Source organism: Xenopus laevis, chromosome 8L (assembly GCF_017654675.1).
Source record: "Xenopus laevis strain J_2021 chromosome 8L, Xenopus_laevis_v10.1, whole genome shotgun sequence".
Classification (NCBI taxonomy): Eukaryota; Metazoa; Chordata; class Amphibia; order Anura; family Pipidae; genus Xenopus; species Xenopus laevis.
The window spans coordinates 88,514,799-88,538,754 of record NC_054385.1 but is presented as its reverse complement, the minus strand read 5'-3'; the positions used below and the strand labels follow the sequence as shown (position 1 = coordinate 88,538,754).

The 23,956-nt window shown below is 39.9% G+C and overlaps 1 protein-coding gene across 1 annotated transcript in view; it reads right to left on the bottom strand.

The window, feature by feature from the left end:
- dync1h1.L (dynein cytoplasmic 1 heavy chain 1 L homeolog) overlaps positions 1-23,956 on the bottom strand; it is an 85,486-nt gene that overhangs the window by 14,056 nt on the left and 47,474 nt on the right. The window contains exons 44-69 of the mRNA XM_018230562.2: positions 22,177-22,310; positions 21,700-21,814; positions 21,454-21,615; positions 21,129-21,343; positions 20,496-20,700; positions 20,130-20,303; positions 19,927-20,046; positions 19,689-19,809; positions 19,145-19,340; positions 9,961-10,078; positions 9,647-9,862; positions 9,023-9,235; positions 8,666-8,793; positions 7,213-7,366; positions 6,984-7,130; positions 6,305-6,455; positions 5,317-5,570; positions 4,553-4,687; positions 3,953-4,047; positions 3,044-3,218; positions 2,878-2,953; positions 2,133-2,293; positions 1,784-1,895; positions 1,609-1,669; positions 1,064-1,187; positions 214-327 (exon numbers count right to left, since the gene is read on the bottom strand). Of these exons, the coding sequence (XP_018086051.1) occupies positions 214-327; positions 1,064-1,187; positions 1,609-1,669; positions 1,784-1,895; positions 2,133-2,293; positions 2,878-2,953; positions 3,044-3,218; positions 3,953-4,047; positions 4,553-4,687; positions 5,317-5,570; positions 6,305-6,455; positions 6,984-7,130; positions 7,213-7,366; positions 8,666-8,793; positions 9,023-9,235; positions 9,647-9,862; positions 9,961-10,078; positions 19,145-19,340; positions 19,689-19,809; positions 19,927-20,046; positions 20,130-20,303; positions 20,496-20,700; positions 21,129-21,343; positions 21,454-21,615; positions 21,700-21,814; positions 22,177-22,310 (3,876 nt within the window). The remainder of the gene's footprint in view (positions 1-213; positions 328-1,063; positions 1,188-1,608; positions 1,670-1,783; positions 1,896-2,132; positions 2,294-2,877; positions 2,954-3,043; positions 3,219-3,952; positions 4,048-4,552; positions 4,688-5,316; positions 5,571-6,304; positions 6,456-6,983; positions 7,131-7,212; positions 7,367-8,665; positions 8,794-9,022; positions 9,236-9,646; positions 9,863-9,960; positions 10,079-19,144; positions 19,341-19,688; positions 19,810-19,926; positions 20,047-20,129; positions 20,304-20,495; positions 20,701-21,128; positions 21,344-21,453; positions 21,616-21,699; positions 21,815-22,176; positions 22,311-23,956) is intronic.

The window sequence follows — 23,956 nt, the reverse complement described above, 5'->3', positions numbered from 1 at the left end:
GAAAAAGAAAATTGTATACCAATATTCAGAAAATATCTACCAACTCGTTTAAAGTAAGCATCACAACAATTTCAAAGAATCCAACCCATGTTCCACATACTGAGCCACACTCTTTGTATGCTGCACTCATTTATATAGTAACACTAAAAAATTATATATATTATATATTTAAAAGCAAATGTAAATCATTTATTTAAAGGCAAATGCACTCACTTTACAAATCCTTGAAACAGGGATACTGCTGAAAGTTCTCAGCATGTTGGCCTTTACACCAGGTGGTGGTTCAAAGACAAAGATCCGTCCAGCTCGGAGCAGATTCACAGGGACCTTAGAAAGTATAACATTTATCTTAAGACATCAGGGTATTACGGTAGAATACTTTGAATAAACATGCATAACATACTCTCTCCTGACCACTAGACAGGAAATTGAAACCAAATCCAGCAAAATTAATGAATGGATAAAATTTGGTCTTCAAAAGAATGAAAGAGAATACAAGAAGTTTTGTACACAGCTTGTCTTAGAAGTTTCCACAAAATGGCGCCTGCCTGTATGCCTTAATTGTTGATTCCAAAAGAAAGAAAGAAACAACATTTTTGAAATGTATATAGTGTACGTAAAGTATATTTTGTTCAGCTGCCAATACTTGATGTGCAAACTTAAATTTGTGGGAGGGGTTGTTGCCATGATGGAGCGTTTTTCAAAAAGGAAATATCTTGCCACCTAAAACCTGCAGCTGGACAACTGAAGAGGATTCAAGACACATTTTCAAATTATGCAATTTTTTTAAAAAAAATCAAAAAAATCGAATCTGTATATGCAAATTAGGGTTTGTATCAGCTTCAGTACTCTTTAATGGAGGATACAGTGCATCCTTAGATTATAAAAAAACTCATCTATAATTTAAAAAAAACATCCTGATGGCAGAAGGAGAGGGTCAAGGAAGTACTTTAGAAATTAGAAGAGCTTAATAATAAACAAAATGTGTTTTTTAATTAGAGGAATACAGTTTCTACATTCATTAGAAATGTGCGCCTTTCAAAGCAATTAAAGATGTTTCTACCTTGGGATTAATCTCCATGGTCAAGAACAGCCTGAAGCAAGCATGTGGCTGCAGAGAATGCAGTTTCTTTTCCAGCTGCATCAACCATCCAGGTGCCAAGTGAACATTCTTCAGCATTACCCACCTATTTCATGAAACGCACAGCATTATATTATAAAAGTAGTAAAAAAGGGAAATTAAAACTTAAATTGTATTATGGCAGGAAAATATATATATATTTACTTGCTTTAATGACATTTATAGTTTCCCCAAAACCTAACCCAAATTTACACAGCATGTTAAACATTTTGTGTATTAGTAGTAGGAAAGTTATTTTAGGCTTTTTCTAGGTGGAGAAACACCATCTTTCACACCACTATTTTACATACCAATGTTAAACTGCAATACAACTTTGCATCAATCATTATAGGCTGTTCACACAAAACTGTAGATATTGTGTTGGAATGAAAAGAATTCTAAGACAGTGTGCTCAACTAGGCAGGGAATTATGTGGCTAATTGGTTCTCTATATATAAAGTATTATAAAATAATACAATTGCACCCACCTTCCTGATTTTACAGCTGTATTTATAGCTTTTTCTGCTTGATTAAAGCCTTCGGCTGAACCTTGAGTGCACAAAACAAGAGACAGCAGATGAGTATTTTAAAAAACCCCAAAGAGCTGCATTGCTTTTTACAACCAAAATAGTTGTGTGGTCTTTATTAGGACCGCTCACATACCAATAGCAATTGATGTAATCTGAGTGTTCTGCTCAGCTGCCAGATCTTCGACTCGTCCACTGGCATCATATCCAGGTACTGAACACATGAGGACTGGGGTGTTAGGTTTAACCTAGATTGAAAACAGAAAGCCTCTTCAGGTATGTTACATCATAACACAACGACTAAACGGGCTTCTTATTTGGCAAGTTCTATTTTAAATTAACCTTACTGTCCTGAAAATAATGAGATTATAAAACAAAGAGCTAATGGTCTGTTTTCTGTGGTCATTGGGCCCCTAGCAGTCACATTGACTACTTCCGCTGCAGTTTCACCCCTGGAATAGTGGTCGATGTAAGAGCTATTTTACCTCTGTGTCTACAATATGCGCCAAGTCTATAGGTTGTTCTATGATTGACATGAAAGAATCTCCAAGAACTGTAGAAACAAAAATATGTGCCATGGCCAGCAGTCGATCTGGACGGAAAGCTTGTATGAATAGCAAGCGATGAACAGCTTGTCCAATTGGTGCTACAGAAAAGAACAGGGATGTTAAATAGGTGATCATCCTAAACAAAATGTAACAATATATCCATTAAATATCAAAACTCATACCACTTACATATATACATTATACACAATTACATACAATTTAGGACACCAGCATTGTGTTTTTTTTTTTTTAAATAAAGATTAAAGTAAAATGATCAGAACTATCACATACATTCACTCTAGGTAAATAATTTAAGACAACACAAATAGTTGCTTGATTTAAGCCTTGCTGGAGATGGAAAGTGAAGTCCAGTGTTTTAATAACTGCCACAGGTCTGAATCAGAATGCTGCAGTAATATCAGTGGAGTAACTACCGGGGGAGCAGGGGGTGTGATTGAGCCAGGGCCCGCACCCCCTCGGGGCCCCCCTGGCAGCTGGCAAGCAACCATTTCCAGGTGATTCCGGGCGTACGGAGGGGGGCGGGGCGCCTGGCTGTGCGTCCCGCGCCAGGGCCCGCCCCCTCTAGTTACGTTACTGAGTAATATTATAATAAAGATGTATAGCCCTGTTAAATAATTATCACTAGTATAAAATAACATTCAATAAAATTAGTCTCACTTACTAGCAGGTTTATCTTCACTCCAAATGTATGGCACGGTTTGTTCAGGTGAGCTGCTGTCTAGCCATATGCAGAATTGCTATTTATAAAGAAGGGGTTAGATTAATTATGGTTACACTTAACAAAAACATTTTCACGTTATATTTTATAAATGCTACTGCAGACTTACTTCATCCGCTTCAACCTTTGAGATCACATCCTTAAATGCAGGCAGGTTGCTGAGTCGCATCATGGCTTCTACTTGCTCTTCTGTTAATCCACTGATTTTGGGCACAGACATTGAACCAAGCACAATCTGCATTCCTCTTAGGAAATGTTGAAACTCAAGGTCATATACAGGTTCCCTAGATAAGAAAGAAAATGATGATAGTAACAATCTGATGCTGGATACAAAGGCAAGTTTAAATATTCATTGTCTATAAAACAGGCCAGTTATCAGTTGTCAGTTTTTAATAAATATCCAGCCAGCCAGAGCACACTGGAAAATTGGATGGCTAAATCAGGCAAACGTCTTTAGCATCAAATGAACAGATTGTACTGTCAGCTTAAAAGGGCTACTGTCATTAACCATTAAAAAAAAGGCAAATTATTAATTTATGTTGAAAGTAAAAACTTCCCTAAGATCCACATTAGACCGTGGAAGATGTGTTCACAACAAAACATTCACAGTGCAACTGACTGCCCAAAACAAAACTTTCTAGTACCATTACCTCTTTCTATTCCCATAACCAAGGGATTGTCTTTTACATTAATACTAGTGAATTATTACATTAAGCTTACTCTTCAGTGCCTGACACCCCCAGGAGGGTGCTCTGTGCCCCAACGAGTGATAAAAACAGCACATCTTTTCAGTGAGCAGCCAGTTACCAGGGGCAGCAGAAAGCCGCCTCCTGTAAGTTGTAAATTATTTTTTTTTTTAATGCAAGTTCTCGCTGCACTAGCAACATGGCCCTCCATTGACGCTGAAGTTTTAAGCGTGGAGTGGGGGTATCATCGAGGCTGCTGCCTCAGACGACAGTAGCCCCAGGATTGCCCCCTGCTTCCCAAATAGAATGTATGCAAATAAGAAACACCTTACCCAATAGTTCCTTTCAGTTTTATTCTTGCAAGAAGCATGGCAAAGGTTATGTGGTCCTGGTGAAGCATTCCCCGAGCAACTCTATTAAAGGCAACCTAAAAATAAAAGGGATCATCCTTACATATTCAGATTTATGGGGTTTATGGCAGAACACACATTATTGGCTGCTCTGAAAAATATTTAACCATCTATGCAGACAGATCAGTTCAACATGAAGTGACAGAAATGGACTAGAATAAAAAAGCATGCAAACAACACACAGAGAAAAGCATCAGGAGACATGCAGTGTTTATCCATTTTAATCAAATAATTAAAACTATTTACGTTTTATCTTTAATAATGAAACAGTAACTTATACTTGATCTTAAGATATAAACATCTTTAAAGTTATTATTATAGTGGCAAAACAATAATTGTGTTTATTTAATGTTAAAATTATGTCTTTGTGGACAATTTACAGAAATACTCCTTATCCAGAAAAACCCAGGTCCTGAGCATTCTGGATAACATACCTGTGCATGCATCAAAGAAAACAGCAGAGAGAGAGAGAGAAATATTTCTTAAGGCTAACTGTGCACAGATTTCCTCAGGAAAATTTACCTGGAAAAGGTCCTTGGTGATGACAGAGAGGCGCTGAGTATGATCTGTGGTTCCTTTCAAGTTAGCATTCTCATACAGTACTGTATGGTAAATATCCAAGAAAAACTGAAGAGAGTACTGGTATAGGAAATGTATCTAGGAACAAAAAAATATATAAATGCACATTTACGGTAAGCCTCTTGATTTTACACAATCTACCTTTCTGCTGCTGACCCCCCTTATCATTATTATTATCCTTTATCAGCTAGCCAAACACTCCCAAGGTGCTTTTGGGACTAAAGGGGTCTTGCTTGCCTAATTGCATTGAAGTAACTATGAAATACTATAACTTACATTTAAAGGAGAAGGAAAGTCTAAATAACTGGGGGTGCCAAATGTTAAGACATCCCCAGTGATTGTAATAACTTATCAGATACCCCCCATATATCCCAGGCCAGTGTTCCTGTTGGCAGAAAAACTGCACTGGTCTGGGGTACTTTTCAGGGAGCATCAGAGTGATCCTCTTCCCACTACATGGACAGCGATGGGAAGAGGAAACCTTTCATGTAACTTATGATGCGGCATGTAGGTCTATCTCTATTAATAGTACCACCCTTCACTCTGTCTGCACTTATGTGCAAAAAAAAAAAGGCTACTTGCATGCAAAGTTTAATACAATGTTAAAATAAAAGCTTTCCCATGTAGAGTGCTAAAGTCGAGCATGCTAGGAACAAGCAACAACTTTGTACGAAAGTATGTTTTTATTTAAAAAATGTAACCCATACCTGCTTGAGTGATTCCATAGTAAAGTAAATGCTGCTACAAGCAGTGGAGAGAGGCAAATACTGCTGAGAGACTGTCTCAACTTCCTGCATAACAATATCGGTCTCTTCAACTTTACGTGTGACATCTGCTGCCTCCTTCTTTAGGTTCTCCAATGTGGTAATAATGGTGTCATCATCCAAAATACGGCCCTTTACCTCATTAAGTGCTTGCAGCAGGGACTTCTCCAGCTGGCGCAAACGAAGTTGGAATTCACCTTAATGGTTAAAAACACAATAGATTGAATGGTGCATAACATAGGGGATTTAACATGCACGGGCTGTTAACAAAACATTTATATCCTTTAGAGATTTTTTTAAATGGATTTGGTATATTTCTCCTGCTTTTTTATCTTTAATGGGACAATATACCATTATTTCCCCTTATTCATACAACGGAAACTTGAGAGATAAAGTTAATTTTCTTTGGTACATTTTGTACATTGATTTAAAACTAAGCTCATTTGCCAACTTCTGTTTACTTCCTCGTTGGTATATTTATATAATTGTACAGCTATGGGATCCGTTATCTGGAAACCCAAACTGAATTACGGAAAGCCCATAGACTCTGTTATAATAAAACAGTACCTTATACTTGATTCAATCTAAGATATAATTAATCTTTATTGGATGCAAAACCAGCTCACAGGTTTTTTTTTTTTAAAATGTTTATATGATTTGCTAGTAGACTTAAGTTATGAAGATACAAATTAGAGAAAGATCCGTTATCCGGAAAACCGCAGGTCACGAGCATTCTGGATTACAGGTCCCATACCTGTATATATATTTTTTGTCTATCTTAAGGATAACATGAAAAAAGGTAACTGATCTAGAGTCCTGTTCATCTTTCCACAAGCAAATAACAGAAGGATAATTTTATTATCTGAAAACAATGTTTTTTTTTGTATTGTCACAACACAGAAATTACCAAAATGATCCATTTAGCATGTACCTTGCAGTTTAAGGAGATCTGAACGTTTCTCATCTACATCAGGCCTTTCAGCTTTAAGGACTTCATTCAGACACTGGCTCTGCAAGCTGCTGCGTGTCACTGTGAAGTTAACTAATGTCACACGGGAGCAGAGGTCTGGAGGAAACTCAACCTAAAAATACAAAAGCAACATTAATGGTCTCATGGTAAATAATTATACAAAATAAAAATGAAAGGAGACGTATAGCATAACTAAAAATCCCCCAATCCTGTAGGCAACAATGAATAATATTGGATGGTTTTACTTTGGGCTAAAATTTAATATCTTTAAAAATGGTCCCTATATTGGAGCTTCCTATAGATTTACTAAAGCCAGTGGTTATGTTTCAAAAGATAGCCAATCACAGCCCTGCAGTCACACAAGCAAAGACAGGCTTCAGTTCCCCATCAGGTCAGTCTAGCTGCAGATTGGTTCCTATCCTACAGTGCAGTGTGCCCTGTCATGCCTGCTCCCCTGCACAGCCTGGGAAAGGAGGCAGCAGAAATGCAACAGATGGGCAGGACTAGAAGGGTTTTTGCAGAAATTTTCAATAAATTAACTGGAAACACTACTTTTTTAAGCACATTCCTTCTAGATTTAAAAGAGTATAATGCACAGTCTTGTTTATCACACAATATGTCTCCTTTCAATATAACTTACTGTTGGATCTCTAGTTGAAAGGAAGATGACAAAAGAGGGAGACAAATCAATGTCTTGGTCTCCTAGTGTAATCAATACTCTGCCACCAGTTCTTCGGACTTCCCGATTTAGTACAGGATTTAGAATTGGATCATAGCTTTCAACATCCTAAATTAAAAGCCAAAAAAATGTCACTTGCAAGCCTTTAACTGCCATTGGTAAAAAGAAGAAAAAAAATATTACAACTAACCTGAACAAGGAGTGGGTTACCAAATCTCAGAGCACTTTCCAAGTTCTTTCTAAAAGCATCGTCCAAAAAGCTTGTGCGTGTTATTTTGCGATCCTTGTACTCATTCATGATAAATTCTGTTGCTTGACCTGATGGATCTATGATCAGAGGATACCTGCCAAAAGTGAGAGGAATAATGAGCAAACATCTGTTGCTGTCCTTTAAATGCCATGGATCGTAGCAGCAGCAGGCACTTTACGTCCACTGCTGCTGCCTTCATTTTCTGAACGGAGGATCGGCTTGTAAAGCCACTCACTCTGTTCTAACTCATTCCCCATTCCCCAGCCCCTAGGCAATGAGCAGAAGTGGGGAATCAGTGGCCCCTGGGGCACCATCGCCCAGGGGCCCTAAGGCAGCAGCAGGCACTTTAAATCTACGTGTCCTGCTGATCTTCTTGGATCCCCAGCTCCGCCCACTCACCAGATCCTAAACGAAGATGGCTTCCTCTTCATTCATTTCAAGCTTCTACCCAAGGCCAGTATTACACACATACACAAATACGCACTTATTACACCAACACACACATTCACACACATACATATTTGGGAATCAGAGGGGGGGTCACAGAAAACACAGCACTCACACACGCACATAATACACAATTTTGGTGATTTGTACACACGCATATGCACATACACTATTCTGTTTTTCTTATCGCATTGTTTGTTTTTTTGCCTGAATTTTTTTTTTTTATTGCCATTGCGAATATTGTATTCACTAACTGTACTGTGCAATACGTTTTGTATGTTATTTTGGTGATAATACTGCAATTTCAGTGATGTTGGTGCTTTTTTTACCATTATATTGCATGTTTAGCCATTTTATTTCATTTTTAGCTTTGTGAAGGTGTTGTTCGCTTATTTCTATCCGTAAAACCTACAGTATTTGGCTTTGCTAAAATATTCAAACTTTGATTCTCACTGCTGATTACACTAGGCGAAAAAAAAAAAAAGCATTGATTGTTGTTGTTTTGTTGGATTTTAGTCATTTTATACCATTTGCTCTGTTCTTTGTTACTTTATTCTGCCCATGGAAATTTTTATATATTTATTTTAATTTTATTTTTAATCTTTTTGCAGAGGTGGAAATACATGAAAACTCTTGTCCTAGGTAAACTAAAGGTTTCCCGTCAGAAAATGCCCCTAAAGTGAGAGAGCACAAAATGTTTCAAAAACATCTGGCATTTCGTGTAACCAAAATGTCTAATTCTGCTGGCACTTAAAGGGTTAAAAAGCCTTAATGAATATACTGCTTAAACAGTCTTCAGCCACACGTAACTCATATTTGCAAACCAGAGTACCAGATTGCCAAGCAAAAATGTAAAGCTAGATGTCCATTTCAAAAACAAAATTTAAAAATAAAATGCACTACAATGCAATTTTTTCAGATGCATGCAGCCAGAACGGTTACAAACCTGTTAAATCGTTTCAACATAATGGCATTTTCTGTGCACAAATCATCTGCAGGTAGAGAGCTTGCTTGCCACCGTAACCTCTCATCTGCGTTGGACAGATATTCAGTTCTTGCAATGTCTGTGCGGAACTAAGTAATAAACAGTGGAGTAATTACATTTTGTTAACAGGGCACTCATTAAGATGTATACATGGAACTACCAACCATGAAAGCTACAAGTAAAAAACAAATTCCAGCTAATGATACCTTTACAAGTAAGCAGGAGAATGCTGAGAATTTTACTTCAACACCTGTGAAAAGCTGCCAATTTCAGACTTTCTTTTCTTAAAAAACCCCCAAAAGTATAAAAAAATATTACCTGAATATTGGCTTGCTGCAGGTGATGTGACCAGGTTGTGAACAAGTTCTGTCGCATCTGTTGGTCAAAGTAGCCAGCGTAGGCAATAAAAGCTGCAGAAAGCAAGCAGTCGCCTGCAATAGTAGACATCTGATTTTTGAAGGTTTCACTTGTCTTTTCCCATCTATCACGTTCAGCAGACAGACTTTTCAAGAGAGCTGTGCTACGGTTTACCTGTGAAAAGAGTTTATTAAAATGATAAATACTTTACATGCTGCTGGTGAATCTTCTTAGTTCTGAAATAAGATAACTGACTTAAGGAAGAGCAGGCTCTTGTTAACATTCCACTAGAAGCAGAAATAGCAAGGATAAGAAAGAAAATGGTGGTCCCTTTTTCCCCTCTTCCCCTTTCACTTTTTTTTTTGCAGGCCTGGATTTATGGCAAGGCCACAAAGGCCTGGGCCTAGAGCGGCAAAATGTTGGGAGGGGCAGCCATTTGCGGAGGAGCACTGGGGACGAGCGGGTGGCGGGCGCTAGAACTAGGATCTATATCTGGGGGCTAGAACTAGGATCTATATCTGCATGTCATTTCAAATGAGTAATTTTACTTGTTTGTGTTACAGGTAATTTAAACCAAGGTTTTACCTTTGCTTCTACAGCTGCTAAATCTGCTTTGATAGCCTGAGCCTCAGAAATGAGCACAGCATATTCCTCCTTGTAACGGGCAATGCTTGCTTCAAGATCTCGAATCATCTGCTCCACTTCATTTGCTTTTTGCTGGTTGTCTTTAGCATCATCTTCAAGTTTCTGTAGCTCATTTCGCAGAGGCTCCACACGTTTCAACATATCAGCATAATTTAGCTATTGCAAACAGGGACAATTTGGGATAATGTTAATGGATTGTTCATCTGAACAGACAAAGAATGGATGAAAGCATTTAGAAGCCAAAAATGTATTACCTGAGCGATTGCCCATTTTACCAAGGGACCACATGCCAAGGAAGCTCTGTTCACAAGTTCATAATTGAAGCTTGGGTTTGATAGATAGTTCTTCTTCATCTTTTCACGAATAGCATCACTAGTGAAAAAAGAAATGCATGATTAGGAAAGGTCCATAAGCTTTCTGTGCGTGATTAGTAAAAGGTAATTATAAGATTACCCTAACTAGTGAAGTCATAATGGCTGGATTTTAGGGATCGCATGGAATGCCAAGACTTCTTAAAGAGATAGTGTACTCCCTTGTTCAACATGTGCTCATATGCTCAATGTGTTGGCTTGTGCTGAACATATTTTGTTGTTTTAATCATAAGTAAATCTATGGTTTTTGCTCTTTTTCTGGGTAAATCAGGCAAATATTGAAGGATATTGAAGCTATTCTAGGTTTGGTCCTTGCAAGGTAGATACAACTTCTTCCCTTCATCCGTTGATGCAACTGTTGTGCAGGAGTCCATTATGCAGGGTGGTCAACTGTACCCTGGTGACCGAATAATCTACCTCACAAGGACCTAACATGGTGTACCTCCCATTTTCCTGACTGCCCTGTTTAGCTCAAGAAATACAATTTTTCGCACTGTAAAAGGTATTTTCAGTAGAATCCCTATTCACTGAACTCATGTTGAACAAGGGGGGTATATTATCTACTGTTTAATTGCTGTTACAAGAATCTTTTAAAGGGATTGTTCCCCTTTAAATTAACTTTCAGTATGATGTAGAGTGATATTCTTGGACAATTTGCAACTGGTTTTCATGTTTTATTATTTGTGGTTCTTGAGTTATTTAGCTTTTTATTCAGCAGCGCTCAGATTTGCAATATCAGGAATCTGGTTGCTAGGGTTCAAATTACCCTAGCAACCATGCATTGATTTGAGTAAGAAACTGGAATATGAATAGGAGAGGCCTGAATAGAAATATGAGTAATAAATATGAGTAATAAAAAGTAGTGATAACAATACATCTAAAGCCTTACAGAGCATTTGTTTTTTAGATGGGGTCAATAACCCCCATTTAAAAACTGGAAGGGTAAGAAGAAGGCGGCAAATAACTCAAAATCGAAAAAATAAAGCCCAATTGAAAAGTTGCTTAGAATTAGCCATTATTTATTCTATAACATACTAGAAGTTAACTTAAAGAATAACCACCCCTTTAAGACCTGTCAAAACTACAGAGGCATAAAAAAATAAAATAAAAATAATTGTAAAAACCAAGGGTTAAAATTTACAGGGAAATAAGAGAGTCATATTGTTTCAAAAACATATGATATTGGGAACAAAATAAACAAAAGTCGCCTCTGAAGAAGCCAGGTGTCAGGGACTTCTTACTAGCCTGCACTGGTGACATGCTACAGTTCCTCACTATTTGGATCCAGGACGGGTTTGGAATTTTTGATTGCCTTTATCGTTTAAATCCTGTAAATGCAATACATGCTTTTATTCTTTATTAACGTACAGTTTTACACAGAGAAGTAAAAATCGTTAGACTATTCAATATTCGAAGTACTGTCTCTTTAAAAAATACTTCGCCTTCATACTTCGCCACTTTAAACCTACCAAGGTACAATGTTAGCCTATGGGGACCTTCCCCAGCACTTTTCTTACATTTTTTTGATTGAAGAAAAATCCTTTGATCGATCGCTTAAAATCGTTCGAATCGAAGGATTTTATCGTTCGATCGAACGATTTTTACTTCGATTAACCCTCGAAATTCGACCCTTGATAAATGTGCCTCTTCGAGTTCAACAAGAGGAATTTTGTTTTTTTGGTTTCAATGAGTACTGTTAAGGAGGACCCTTTTAATGAAGTAGTGTACTTCACTATTATGTAAATTTTTGTTGCTTATATCCCATAGTCTTTGGCGCTGGAGTTCTTTATTGTTTACATTTAACATGGAGGATTAACAGCCATGCAGTATAAAAATGCCGTCATTTACAGTGTTAAATTTCTTTTTATTTTCTAATTTGATGAACGGTTTATTTTAAAATGTATTTTTTAATACACATACTCTCTAAATGAACGTATGGGAGTTAAGCAGGAGGGAGTAAAGCAGGAGGGATATTGAGGAGGGAGGAGTCCATTTTTTTGGCATCAGTGTCCTGCCTCCTGGCGGGAGGAGCTTAACCACTATGGTTCCTGTTAGTGATGTGCGGGCCGGCCATCAGGCAGGTACGCACCGACCTCGCACCCCCCTTTCTGGGTCCCGGGCCCTTACAAATGCCGGCTTCCGACTTAAACTTTTATTTGTCACTCTTGTGACTTTATCGACGTGGCAGGTTGGCGCGGGTCTATAAAGAGGAACCCTGGAAGTCAGGCTAGGGCAGGCGTGGGTGGAGGGCGGGTGCGGGTCGGGAAAAACCCCGAACCGCACATCACTAGTTCTTGTGTCTCCTAAGGCTGATAGGGGGACACAGGGAACAGCTGGGTTATGCTCCACCCTCCGGAGGCAGGACACTTGAATAATTGATTAAAGGGGGCGTGATCTAAGGTCTGGCTTAACCCGGTGCTACGCCAACCTATTCAGTTTGTACCGAAGAGACTGCTAAACAATAGAGCCTAACTAGCAGAACGGTAACTCAGGGAGTATTCCCTCATGGGCCGTTCCCGCCGCGGGGCGGGAAGCACTGTGTCCCCCTATCGACAACAAAAAATCCTGTTGTCTCTGTCGTCTCAGGGGGAAACAGGGAACAGCTAGGGACTTAACAAAGCAGGAAGGTATGGACAGTGTTTCTAGAGAGCTAGTCGTGAATGGAAAAGAGCTGACAGTGCCGATACTTGTACCTTCAATGAGCTGAGCTTGAGGCCCAGCCGAAAGCCTCGTTTTAGAAAGGACAAGATTCTTGGTATGTTGTACTCGAGGAAGGGGAGCTGTGCCTCCTGGCACCAGCTCCAGTCGCTGCGCCATACCCTATGGCAGTGATCCACAACCAGTAGCTCATGAGCAACATGTTGCCCCCCAACCCCTGGATGTTGCTCTCATTTGTCTCAAAGCAGGTGCTTATTCTTTAATTCCAGGTTTGAGGCAAGTTTTAGTTGCATAAAAACAGAAGTACTGCCAAATGGAGCCTCCTGTAGGCTGTCAGTCCATTTAGGGGCTACCAATAGCCAATTACAGCCTTTATTTGGCACCTCCCAAGAACATTTTACATGCTTGTGTTGCTCCCCAACTCTTTTTAGATCTCAATGTTGGTCACGCTTGAAAAAGGTTGGGGACCCCTGCCCTATGGTAAGCTTTGGATTTAGTGGGTTTGCGTGACTTTAACATTGTGGCAATGACCTCTTCAGTTATACCTCGTCTTCGCCAATTGTCTGCTTCAATAGCCAAGCTGTCAAAGTGAATAGGCCCGGATTGTGATGTACTGTGGGCCACTGGCAGAGGAGATGTTCCGGATGGTATACAAACTGGTTGGGCCACCAACATTACTTGAAGATCGGAGAACCATGTTCTTCTGGGCCAATAGGGAGCTATTACAATCACCTTGATGTGTGATCGTCTGATCTTCTTGAGGACCCGGGGTAACATGGGTAGAGGAGGGAAGATATAGGCTAGGTCAAAGTGCCAACTCTGGGTCATGGCATCCACTCCCGCTGCTAACGGATCCCGAGAGCAGGCGAAGAATGGCTGCACTTTGTGGTTGGTTGTGGAGGCCATCAGGTCTATCTGGCCAAGGCCAGCAGAAAGAATCCCAAGGCACACAGGATAATTGCAAGCAAGCGGCCTTGCGTGTTTATTGCGAAGTGCAACATTTTGGGGTCACGCCCCTTTCTCAAGCTTGAGAAAGGGGCGTGACCCCGAAACGTTGCACTTCGCAATAAACACGCAAGGCCGCTTGCTTGCAATTATCCTGTGTGCCTTGGGATTCTTTCTGCTGGACTGTTTGGGAGGCAGCCGATCCTCTATCTTCGTGCACCAGGTGTCGTTACTCTAATTTACTAAGAGTGTGCGAGAGCCATAGTTGAACTATCTGGGGAAGGCCCCACTGACTGACCAGTTGGGCGAACACCTCCGGGTGAAGCTCCCATTCTCCTGGATCTAGTGAGGAAGTTCGCTTTCATGTTGTACACTCCTGGAATATGGATGGCCAACAGCCTTACCGAGTTTAGTTCCGCCCACCTTAGTATCTATTGGGCTTCTGCTAGAGCTGCCTTGCTGCAGGTTCCTCATTGTCGGTTTTTGTAAGATACCGTGGTGGTTGCTCTGAACTGTCACTGATCTTGCATGCAATTGATGCGTCCAGTTCTGGAGAGCCAATTGTACTGCCCGTAGTTCTAGGATGTTTACTGGAAGAAGTGTTTCAGGAGCCGACCATAGACCTTGTAAGGATAGGTTGTCCCATGTTGCCCCCCAGCCTAGAAGGCTGGTGTCTGTAGTTATCACTGTCCAATCCGGAGTTGCCCAGGATTGGCCCCCTGACAGATTGACTTGTTGTAGCCACCATAGTAGGAAGTCTCTTGTCGACTGCAGTAGAGTGATCTTTTGAGTAAGAGGCCCTCCCTTCCAGTGGGAAAGTATGTTGGCTTGCAGAGGGCACAGGTGTATCCCGAGCGAATGGAACCGCCTCCATGGAGGAAACCATCGATCCCAATACTTTCATGGCAGATGAACTGTGGGGGACTGGAGGGAAGCTATATGGTTGACCTGATCTCTCAACTTCCTCTGTTTGCCTAGTGGTAGAGTTACCCGCTGGGAGAGGGTGTTGAACTCTAACCCCAGAAATGTCATCTGGTAGCTGGGTATGAGACTGGATTTGTCCCAGTTTATGGTCCAACCGAAGTCTTGGAGAAGTAAAATCACCCTCTGGAGATCTGATTTGCCCTTCTCCCTTGTCCTGGACTTCAGGAGCAGGTCGTCCAGGAAGGGTGTCACAAATCCCCTGAAGGCGTAAAGAGGCTGCGGTCACCGCCATTAATTTGGTGAAGACCCTGGGCGGAGGAGAGGCCAAATCGGAGAGCCACAAACTGATAATGGCGATTCTTGAAGGCAAACCTCAGGAAGCGATGGTGTGGCGGCCAAATTGGAAGGTGAAGGTAAGCATCCTTGATATCTAGGGACATCATCAGAGTTCTGGTCCGAATGAACCGTCTCTTTTGGGGACCAGGAAGAGATTGGATTAAAACCCGGAGAATTTCTCAGACGGGGGTACTGGAACAATTACCCCGTTGTGTTCCAATTTGGAGATACAGTGCGGGAATGCTTGGGCGGAGCGGTTGGAAGTCTGGACATCAGGAATTTTCTGGGGGGATGAGAAGAGTCCAGAAGTGGACTTGTCAGCTGGGGGCTTGTTGTGGAACTTGTTGGGTTTCCATGCTGGGTGTTCCTGATCACTGGTCTTTGCTCGAAAGTTTGAGCGGTGTGGTGGGCTGCTACATCTGGGGTAACAACTGCTTTGGCCTTGAAAAAATTCGCCTCGCCTATAGGATGAGGCTGTTCTAGTTTTAGATTGAGGAAGGAATGTGCTCTTTCCTCCGGTGGCTTTAGATATGATCTTTTCTAAATCCTCTCGAAGTCTCTATCCCTTGAATGGTAGAGAAGTAAGGGACTTCTTAGAACTAATATCCGCTGTCCAACTTTTTAGCCAAAGAGTTCTACGGGCTGTTACTGATAGAGCTGATGTGCGAGCTGTAATTTCGGCAGCGTCCAGGGTAGCATCGCACATATATGTAGAGGCTTCAGTTATCGCCTGTCCCGTGGGGAGAAGTTCAGTTCTCGAAAACTCCCTCTTGAATGTCCTTGACTAGAGACTCGGCCCATGTCTGTATGGCCCTGGAGACCCAGGTAGAAGCCAGGACTGGGCGTAGGGTAGATCCCGCAGATGAGTATACTGATCTCAAAAAACCCTCTAGCCGTCTGTCGAGTCCTTGAATGCCGCCGCATCTGTGACTGGTAGGGCTGTGGTCTTTGAAAGCCTGGATACTGGCGCAACGACCATAGGTGTCAATGACCACTTGTCCACCCATTCTTTGGGAAAGGAATAGGATTTAGAAAATTTTCGGGAAGCCTGGAATTTTCGTTCAGGCGAATTCCATTCGTCATCTACTATGGTGAGGAGTTGATCGTGAACTGGAAAAACCGTAGAGGATTTGTGTTGTCTCTTGAATAAACTTGCCTTTTGAGATTGTTGATCAGGCGAGTGGATCCAAAATGGCGCCGTGGAACGAATGCATGCGCATAGAGAAGGGAGCCCTGAGATACTCTTGCCGCTGCCCGCTGCCAGGAGAATAGCAAGCCTGCGTGGGCAAACAGCACCCTGAAGGATATGGAGTTGTCCCTCTGCAAGGAACCTTGTAATAGAAACAGCAGGGAGAGGAAGATGGCGCCTGTTGCTAGTCCCTCAGGTGAGATGCGATAGCAGGAAGCACCAAAAGTAAGGCAGTAAAGAACAGCAGAGCTAGAGTGGGGGGAGCGCAGGCAAGTGAGTGTAGTAAGAGAATCTCTGGTAATCAGGTCTGGACTGGGAGTCAAAATAGGCCCTGGCATTTCAAGTTCAAAGAGGCCCAAACAGCCCCCGACCAGCCAACTACATAGTGACTGTCTATGGCAACTTACAGCAGCCCCCTCTGGCATTTGCCAGAACCCACAGATTGCCAGTCCGGACCTACTCTGGTTACTCACATTACAGCATACCGGCCAAACACGCCCTGTATCCTTAATAGGAGCGGGTAAGAATGGGTGGTCGTTATAGCCCACAGGCTAGGAAGAGACCTCGGTATGATTCCCACGAAGGAGGTCCCCTATTGATACAGGTAGCCCTGGTCTTGGGGGGCCCCTTGTCTTAATTGAAATTTTAGTCGAGAGGAACGTCCTACCTCCTAGCAGGACACTTAAAAACTGAATAGGTTGGCATAGCACTGGGTTAAGCCAGACCCTAGGTCACGCCCCCCTTTAATCAATTATTCAAGTGTCCTGCCTCCGGTGGGTGGAGCTTTATCCAGCTGTTCCCTGTGTCCCCCTGAGACGACAGAGAAAAGGGATCTTCTACATTATAGTTCAATAACCATAATGTATTTCAGAGGTTTCTATATAATGTTTCTGGGTAACAGTTTTATATATAACCTATATTTATCCAACAAACCGTAGTCCTGACTGTGTCACTGGTGAGAGTGAGTTTCTCTGCTATTAATTACTGCCAAGTCGAATTTGCAACAAATCATTTATTTTTATGTTCTTATTTAGTTTGTGTATTATAAAGTTATAGTATGAGTGAGATAAATCTTCAGGACTTGCTATTGTTTTTAAAGTGACGTGTATATTTACTGTATATATTTAACACATCAATGGTTTTCTCTGTAAATATATTTCTAATGGGGCTATTGAAATTAAATTTACACCAGATGTTGGTAACAACCCAAGTAATCCACACATACAAAGAAATCAAAACAAGTCCATAAAATAAGTTATGTGTAATATAATGGAATGACACAGCGAATAATTATTGCACATACATATACACATACATATATACATATACACATACATATATACATATACACAGAATAATTATTGCACATACATATACACATACATATATACATATACACATACATATATACATATACACATACATATATACATATACATATACACATACATATATACATATATACATATATACATATATATATATATATATATATATATATATATATAGGCAACAGGAGGATCTGTGTCACTTCAGTCTGTATAATAAAAACTGTGATATGTAGCATTAATTGCATGAGACAGCCTAGCCAGGCAACTAAATCTCCCCAAATCTGCCCCAACCCTAAGTATAGGGCCACTAATCCATCTGATAGAATAGTTGTGATAGAAACTAGGGTGAGATATTTGTTGCAAGGGCCAGTTCCAGCACATAGGGTGTATAATATTGCTGGGGATTATATGGGAATGGACTCTTAAATATCTATTAATAAACACTAGTTCTAGTTACCCTTGGGGTTGGAAATATCTATCATGCTTTGCATGCACATGAATATATGGGCTGCTTCGATACTTTTGCCAGGGCTGCTTTTTTTCTCCCAGTCTGGCCCTGATTTCAGCTACATAATGATCCCAAACAAACAACCAAGAAAACTCTCAATTGATTTCAGAGAAGAAAAAAAACTGCTAGAATGGCCCAGTAAATTACCAAATGAAAATCTATGGAAAGAACTGCAGATCAGAGTTCATAGAAAAGGCCCCTGGAACCTTCAAGATCTGAAGTTTTTGTGGAAGAATGGGCCAAAATCACACCTGAGAAATGAATGTGACTAGTTTACCAATACAGGAAGCATATTGAAGCGGTCATTACCAACAAAGGCTTTTCTACTAGGTATTAAATAAATTTCAGTAAGCGTGTTAAATACATGTTCCCTGTGTTATTCCACATAACTTTTTTGTTTTACATTCTTTGTGCGTATGGATTACTTGAGTTGTCACCGACAACTGGTGTAAATATCATGTCAATAGCACGGATAGCTACTGAGAGAACGGTTGGCGTGTTCAATACTTATTTTCCCTATATATATCAATTTTAAAAGTAACTTTTTTTTAAAATACACTCTTTGTAGATGAACGCTTACACGTAAAATTAGGCTAGAAGCACAGGAGAAATAAAGGTTGGAACTGATAATTCTATGGTTCAAGGACAGAATAATCTTCATCTTTGAGATTCAAAGAGGAGCTAAAGAAAATCATGTTTACTCCCTGACAGCAGAAAGGAACAATCAGGATGCCACCGACACATTTGACTGTAAGGAATACCTTATATCTTCAGTATTAAAGTTGATAATGTTGCTGATGAAATTATCCCTGAGAAAAACTGTCCTGATTTTTTTCCAGTCAGTCATCTCCTCACCCATAAGGAGACAGATAGATTCTAGGGCCAGTTTTACAGCAGCAGGAGGATTGGCCATTGCTTTTACTTCAACAAGGTGATGTCGTTTTATAGAGCTCACCGCTATTAGGAGGGTGAAAACAGCATTAACAGGCAAGTTATAAGACAAAGAATGGAACTGCCGCTGAGGACCGAGAAAGAAATTTTAGTTCAAGTGTCTAAAGATTTGTGTGGAAAATAATTAACCAATCGACGAATTATGTGGCAACTAGCAAATTTTAAAAACAGTTTTGAACAATTGCTTTCCATCTTCAGCAGCAGTTTCACATTTAAAATGATCACCTGATCTCTTCAGCGGAAAAGTTTACAATAGTTGGAATGAAGTTTTCCCTCATTATGATGGAACGTATCTGCTTCCAGTCCGTGGTACTCTCACCAAGCAGCAGGCAAATGGACTCTAGGGCTAGCTTCACTGCTGCTGGTGGATTAGCCATAGAACGGATCTCTACCAGGTGCTGCTTCTTTATTGATTTAACAGCTATTCAATGCGATCAAGCAAGATCAAATACAGAGTGGAAAGAGACAGATAAAAGAAAAAAAAGTAGGAAAATCTTGATTAGAGAATCAATTTGCCATGTTCAAAACCACAGACAACATGAAAATTTGTAATTCATTAAATAGCCCATTCAAAACATCAGATTTACCATGTCAAAACTATGAATAAAGAGGTAAAGTTTTGAAAATGCATATATAAAATGTTACAAAGCACATGCCTTCATATTGCTGAATTATATTACAGAACAAATGTTCTTCATTACAGAAGGTGAATGACCTACATATATACATGCACATATAGTCGGACACTCAAGGCCTATGGGAAACATACCATTTTGAGCCTCAATAACAGCAGGTTCTACTTGATCTAAATCCTCCTTTACACTCATTTGTTTGTCTGCAATAATTGCCTGTTGTTTGTGCAACTGTTCCTGGATTTCTTGGCTCATCACCTGTAAAATAATACAGTACATTAGGAGTGGATTATGTTACTTACATATACATAAAAAAATAGAACTACAGAAGTCATTAATTGCTCAAATAACCTATATTTAAGAAGAAATTCTAACCTTTTTCTTCTCAGCTTCTTGTTGCTCTTTCACCATTTTCTTTAGTTTGTCATTGGCTGCAGCATTTTTTACTTCAAGCTCCTGGCTTTTTATTCTCAAATCACGGCGCAACTCTTCAACCTTAAATGGATAGAATAAATAAGCAAAATGGAGTACAAATCTGAATTTCAGTGCATGGTGCTTTTTTTCCAGTTATTACATACCTGATCAACAGTTTCTTTGATCTTCCGCAGTCCAACATTTAAATGCATCTGCTGCTCTTCCAGTTCACTGCGTTTTTCATTAAACAAATCTGCATAGTGGTTGATAAAATCAAGATAATGGCGTGGTGTGATTGCCATAGTTCTGCCTCCTCTCTTTGCAAGTCGAGCATTTGCCTATGGAATTTGGGAAATTTCATGAAATTATTGGATCAGTTCTGTGCACTTGAAAACATCCCTTCAACAAGAAAATTATTAAAGGACATTCAGAACATTGAATTGTTATCTTGTCATTTTAAGTCTAAACGCTCATTTATTCATATATACAGGTTACTTAATTCTACAAAGATTTAAGATAAAGACGAATACCTGATGAAGGGTTTGATGCACAAATACGCAGCCATTGACAATAGCTTCCCTGTGAGAAGGGGGTTGTGACAGCTTGTCATATACCACTGGCATGTAGTCTGGCACAATATAATTGGGCTTTTCGAGATCCATCTTACTTGTAAATTCCTTTCCTACTTGGTATAGGGCTTCAGTTGACCAATCGCCAAACCAATTCAACACACACCTGAAAAACAAATAGAGCATTTTAAGTGTTCAATAATTTTAAAAATATAGTAAATGAATTCTGGTGACTATTATTTATAAATTGGATGTACATTACAAAAGTCACCCAGAAATTTAAAGAATTCTAGTCACAAACCTGAAAAACAAATAGAGCATTTTAAGTGTTCAATAATTTTAAAAATATAGTAAATGAATTCTGGTGACTATTATTTATAAATTGGATGTACAGTACAAAAGTCACCCAGAAATTTAAAGAATTCTAGTCACAAATATGATTTCTTTTCAGCGGAGAGATATCAGTTTTATATCCTCTTAGTACTGGTATGACAATATAACCTGTGTCAGAAAATGACCACCCAGCCCAAGTGGACTTGGAAATGGGGGGGGCGAAGAAACCATATGGAATATAAGGCATCAAATAAAACCAACCTGTTGAAGAGGGCTGGAGACGTAGCAGCTCTATCTTTCAGTCCTTCGGAGGATGGATTCATGGTAAAGACTACATGGAGGTTGCGGATGACTTGGCTGGTAAACCATTTGTACAGTTCTTCATGCGAATCCAGCATCGAGCCTTCCTTTTGTGCACCTTCTTTACATTGTGTCATTAAGGTAGCATATTCATCACCCTCAAATAACCCAGGAACCTATTTCATTGGGGAAAGTACATATAAAAATGTCTTAATTCTATCCACAAAACAGAATTTCCCAGTCTTAAACATTTTTGTAACATTACAATATTGTAACCTAACTTTACCTCTCCATTGGCCAACAATGTGTTCATGCGTTCCAAGAAGCCCGAATCCAACACATTGGATTCATCCATTATAAAAGCTATCTTCTCATTTTTACAACCAGACCGCCTCAGCACAGTTCTGAGGTCTTCGTCAAAATCTTCTCCAGTATATTTTCGGTGAACCTAAAACATCAATTAATGAATTTAGATGAATGCCGATTCATGGAAAGTGAAAAAAACAAAAAACAAATCTGAAATGTATTGTACCTTAATCTGGTAAACACTCAACCCGTTCATCCAAGCAACAAAACGTGAAAGCGTAGTCTTGCCAGCTCCGCTCACCCCAATAAGCAGTAAATGACCTTGGGGTTGTCGGAAAATTCTATGTACAAATAAATAAATACATTTACTACCATGAAACATAAAATTCCCTATAATGTAATCCTTTTTACTAACCAGAAAAAACGACATGCATAAATATGAAGTGCACTCAAGAGGTTATAAACCGTGGTTCTAAAACAAGACATAGGAAACAAAACCTAAAAAAGACATTAAAAGTATTTATTGGACCACGGTACTTCTGGTTAATACTACAGGATTGCTATAGCATTTCCAAAAGCTGTGACAGGTTATAGTAAATGTGTACAGGTATCTACAACAGCTGGCAACAGAAGCAAAGCTATTTCAAATCATTAGAACAATGGTCACGTTAAATTTACCAAATAGGTCCAATATAAAATGTACCTGTCAATTCTGAGGACATGATCTAGTACTTCATTGAACAATACAAGTGGCACATCCAGCTCTTCTTCATAGAAAACTTTCAAGCGTGCTTTCACATAATCTCTCAGCTCCTCCTGATCGACTGGTATATAATCCTGTATGGTAAACACAGCAAATAAGATTTTATCCCATGCCAATATGTAAACATAGAATGTTTGAGGGGAAAAAACAAAAACAAATTTATAGTAGTTGAAAGCTGCCAGATTCTCAAAATAATCAAGTTATATTATATATTGGGCTTTGGAGGTCTAAAACATAAAGTGATCTTGGCACTTCAGAACAAAAAACTAGGGATGCACCGCATCCAGGATTCCGTTCGGGATTCAGCCTTTTTCAGCATGATTCGCCCGAATCCTTCTGCCTGGCCGTACCGAATCCTAATTTGCATATGCAAATTAGGGACAGGGAGGGAAATCGCGTGACTTTTTGTAACAAAACAAGTAAAAAATGTTTTCCCTTTGCATATGCAAATTAGGATTCGGATTCGGTATTCGGCCGAATCTTTCACAAAGGATTCAGGGATTCTTTGAGAAAATGTGCCATACCTAACACATCTCATCTCACTCTTGTATACGAGCCTTGCGATAGACAATACAGACATGCACCAGCCTTACATGCTAAAATGGGAAGAGGATTTAGCTCTCACAATTTCCGACAAGACCTGGGCTGAAATTTGGGAAGCAGCTAGAAGAACATCAATTTGTGCAGTCTCTAGTGAGAGAGCATACAAAATCATATTTCGCTGGTACTACACTCCCACACGTATTAGAAGAATAAGCAGCAACCCAGATCACTCAATGTGCTTTAGAGGATGTGGAGACAGGGGTTCCTTCCTGCACACTTGGTGGACCTATACAGTGACTAAGGAATTTTGGAAGATGGTAGCAACACTGCTCTCTGAAGTTCTGCACTGCACTATCCAAGCAACTCCACACACTTTTCTTTTAGGAATAAAGGCCAGAGCCATACAATCGAAACAAGCTCGTAAATTAGCCACTCACATTCTTATGGCGGCAAGGTCTCTAGTGGCAGCAAACTGGAAACGACCTACGATTCCAGGCTTACAATCACTAATCACAAAGGTGAATTGGATCAGAGCAATGGAATCCATATGAGACAGACTCCAGGATAGAACCTATGAGGGAGAGCAGGAGTGGTATCCGTGGGTACAACATCTGGAGACTCTGCAAGCGAGAGGTACCGCGGGATGAGCGAGAGATGTTGAGTCCCCAGACGTAGTCAAGACATGTCTATTTTCACTGTTTTTCTTCCTTCCCCCCCTTCCTTTCGTCTCAACCCCGTCTTAACCTACCCTTCCCCACTTATCCAAAAAAAAAAAAAAATTCTTTCAGTCGGATTCCATGCTTCTTTCTTGTATTGTAACATACCATGACATAGATGCTAAGCAATCACTGAGCAAAATGATAAGATGCCTTCTGAGGTGGAGTATTGGATAAAGTCATGTATATGTGTAGATAATTTCTAATGCATATCTGTTATTCGTATTATTCTTCTTTGGAATTGAAATTCAATACAATTCTTTTGTTCACCATAAGAACCTACTGGCGTCCAATCATTCCTATTTTTCTATACAGTAGCCTGAGAGTTGTAATTCTACTACACCTTTATGGGAATCTTCCACTTAGCGAAGGCCCTGATCCTGAAGTGTGCTTCGCAATAACCCATGCTCCTATCACTAGCTGGACATTAACTACTTGCGGTCTGGACAGCCCAGATTTGC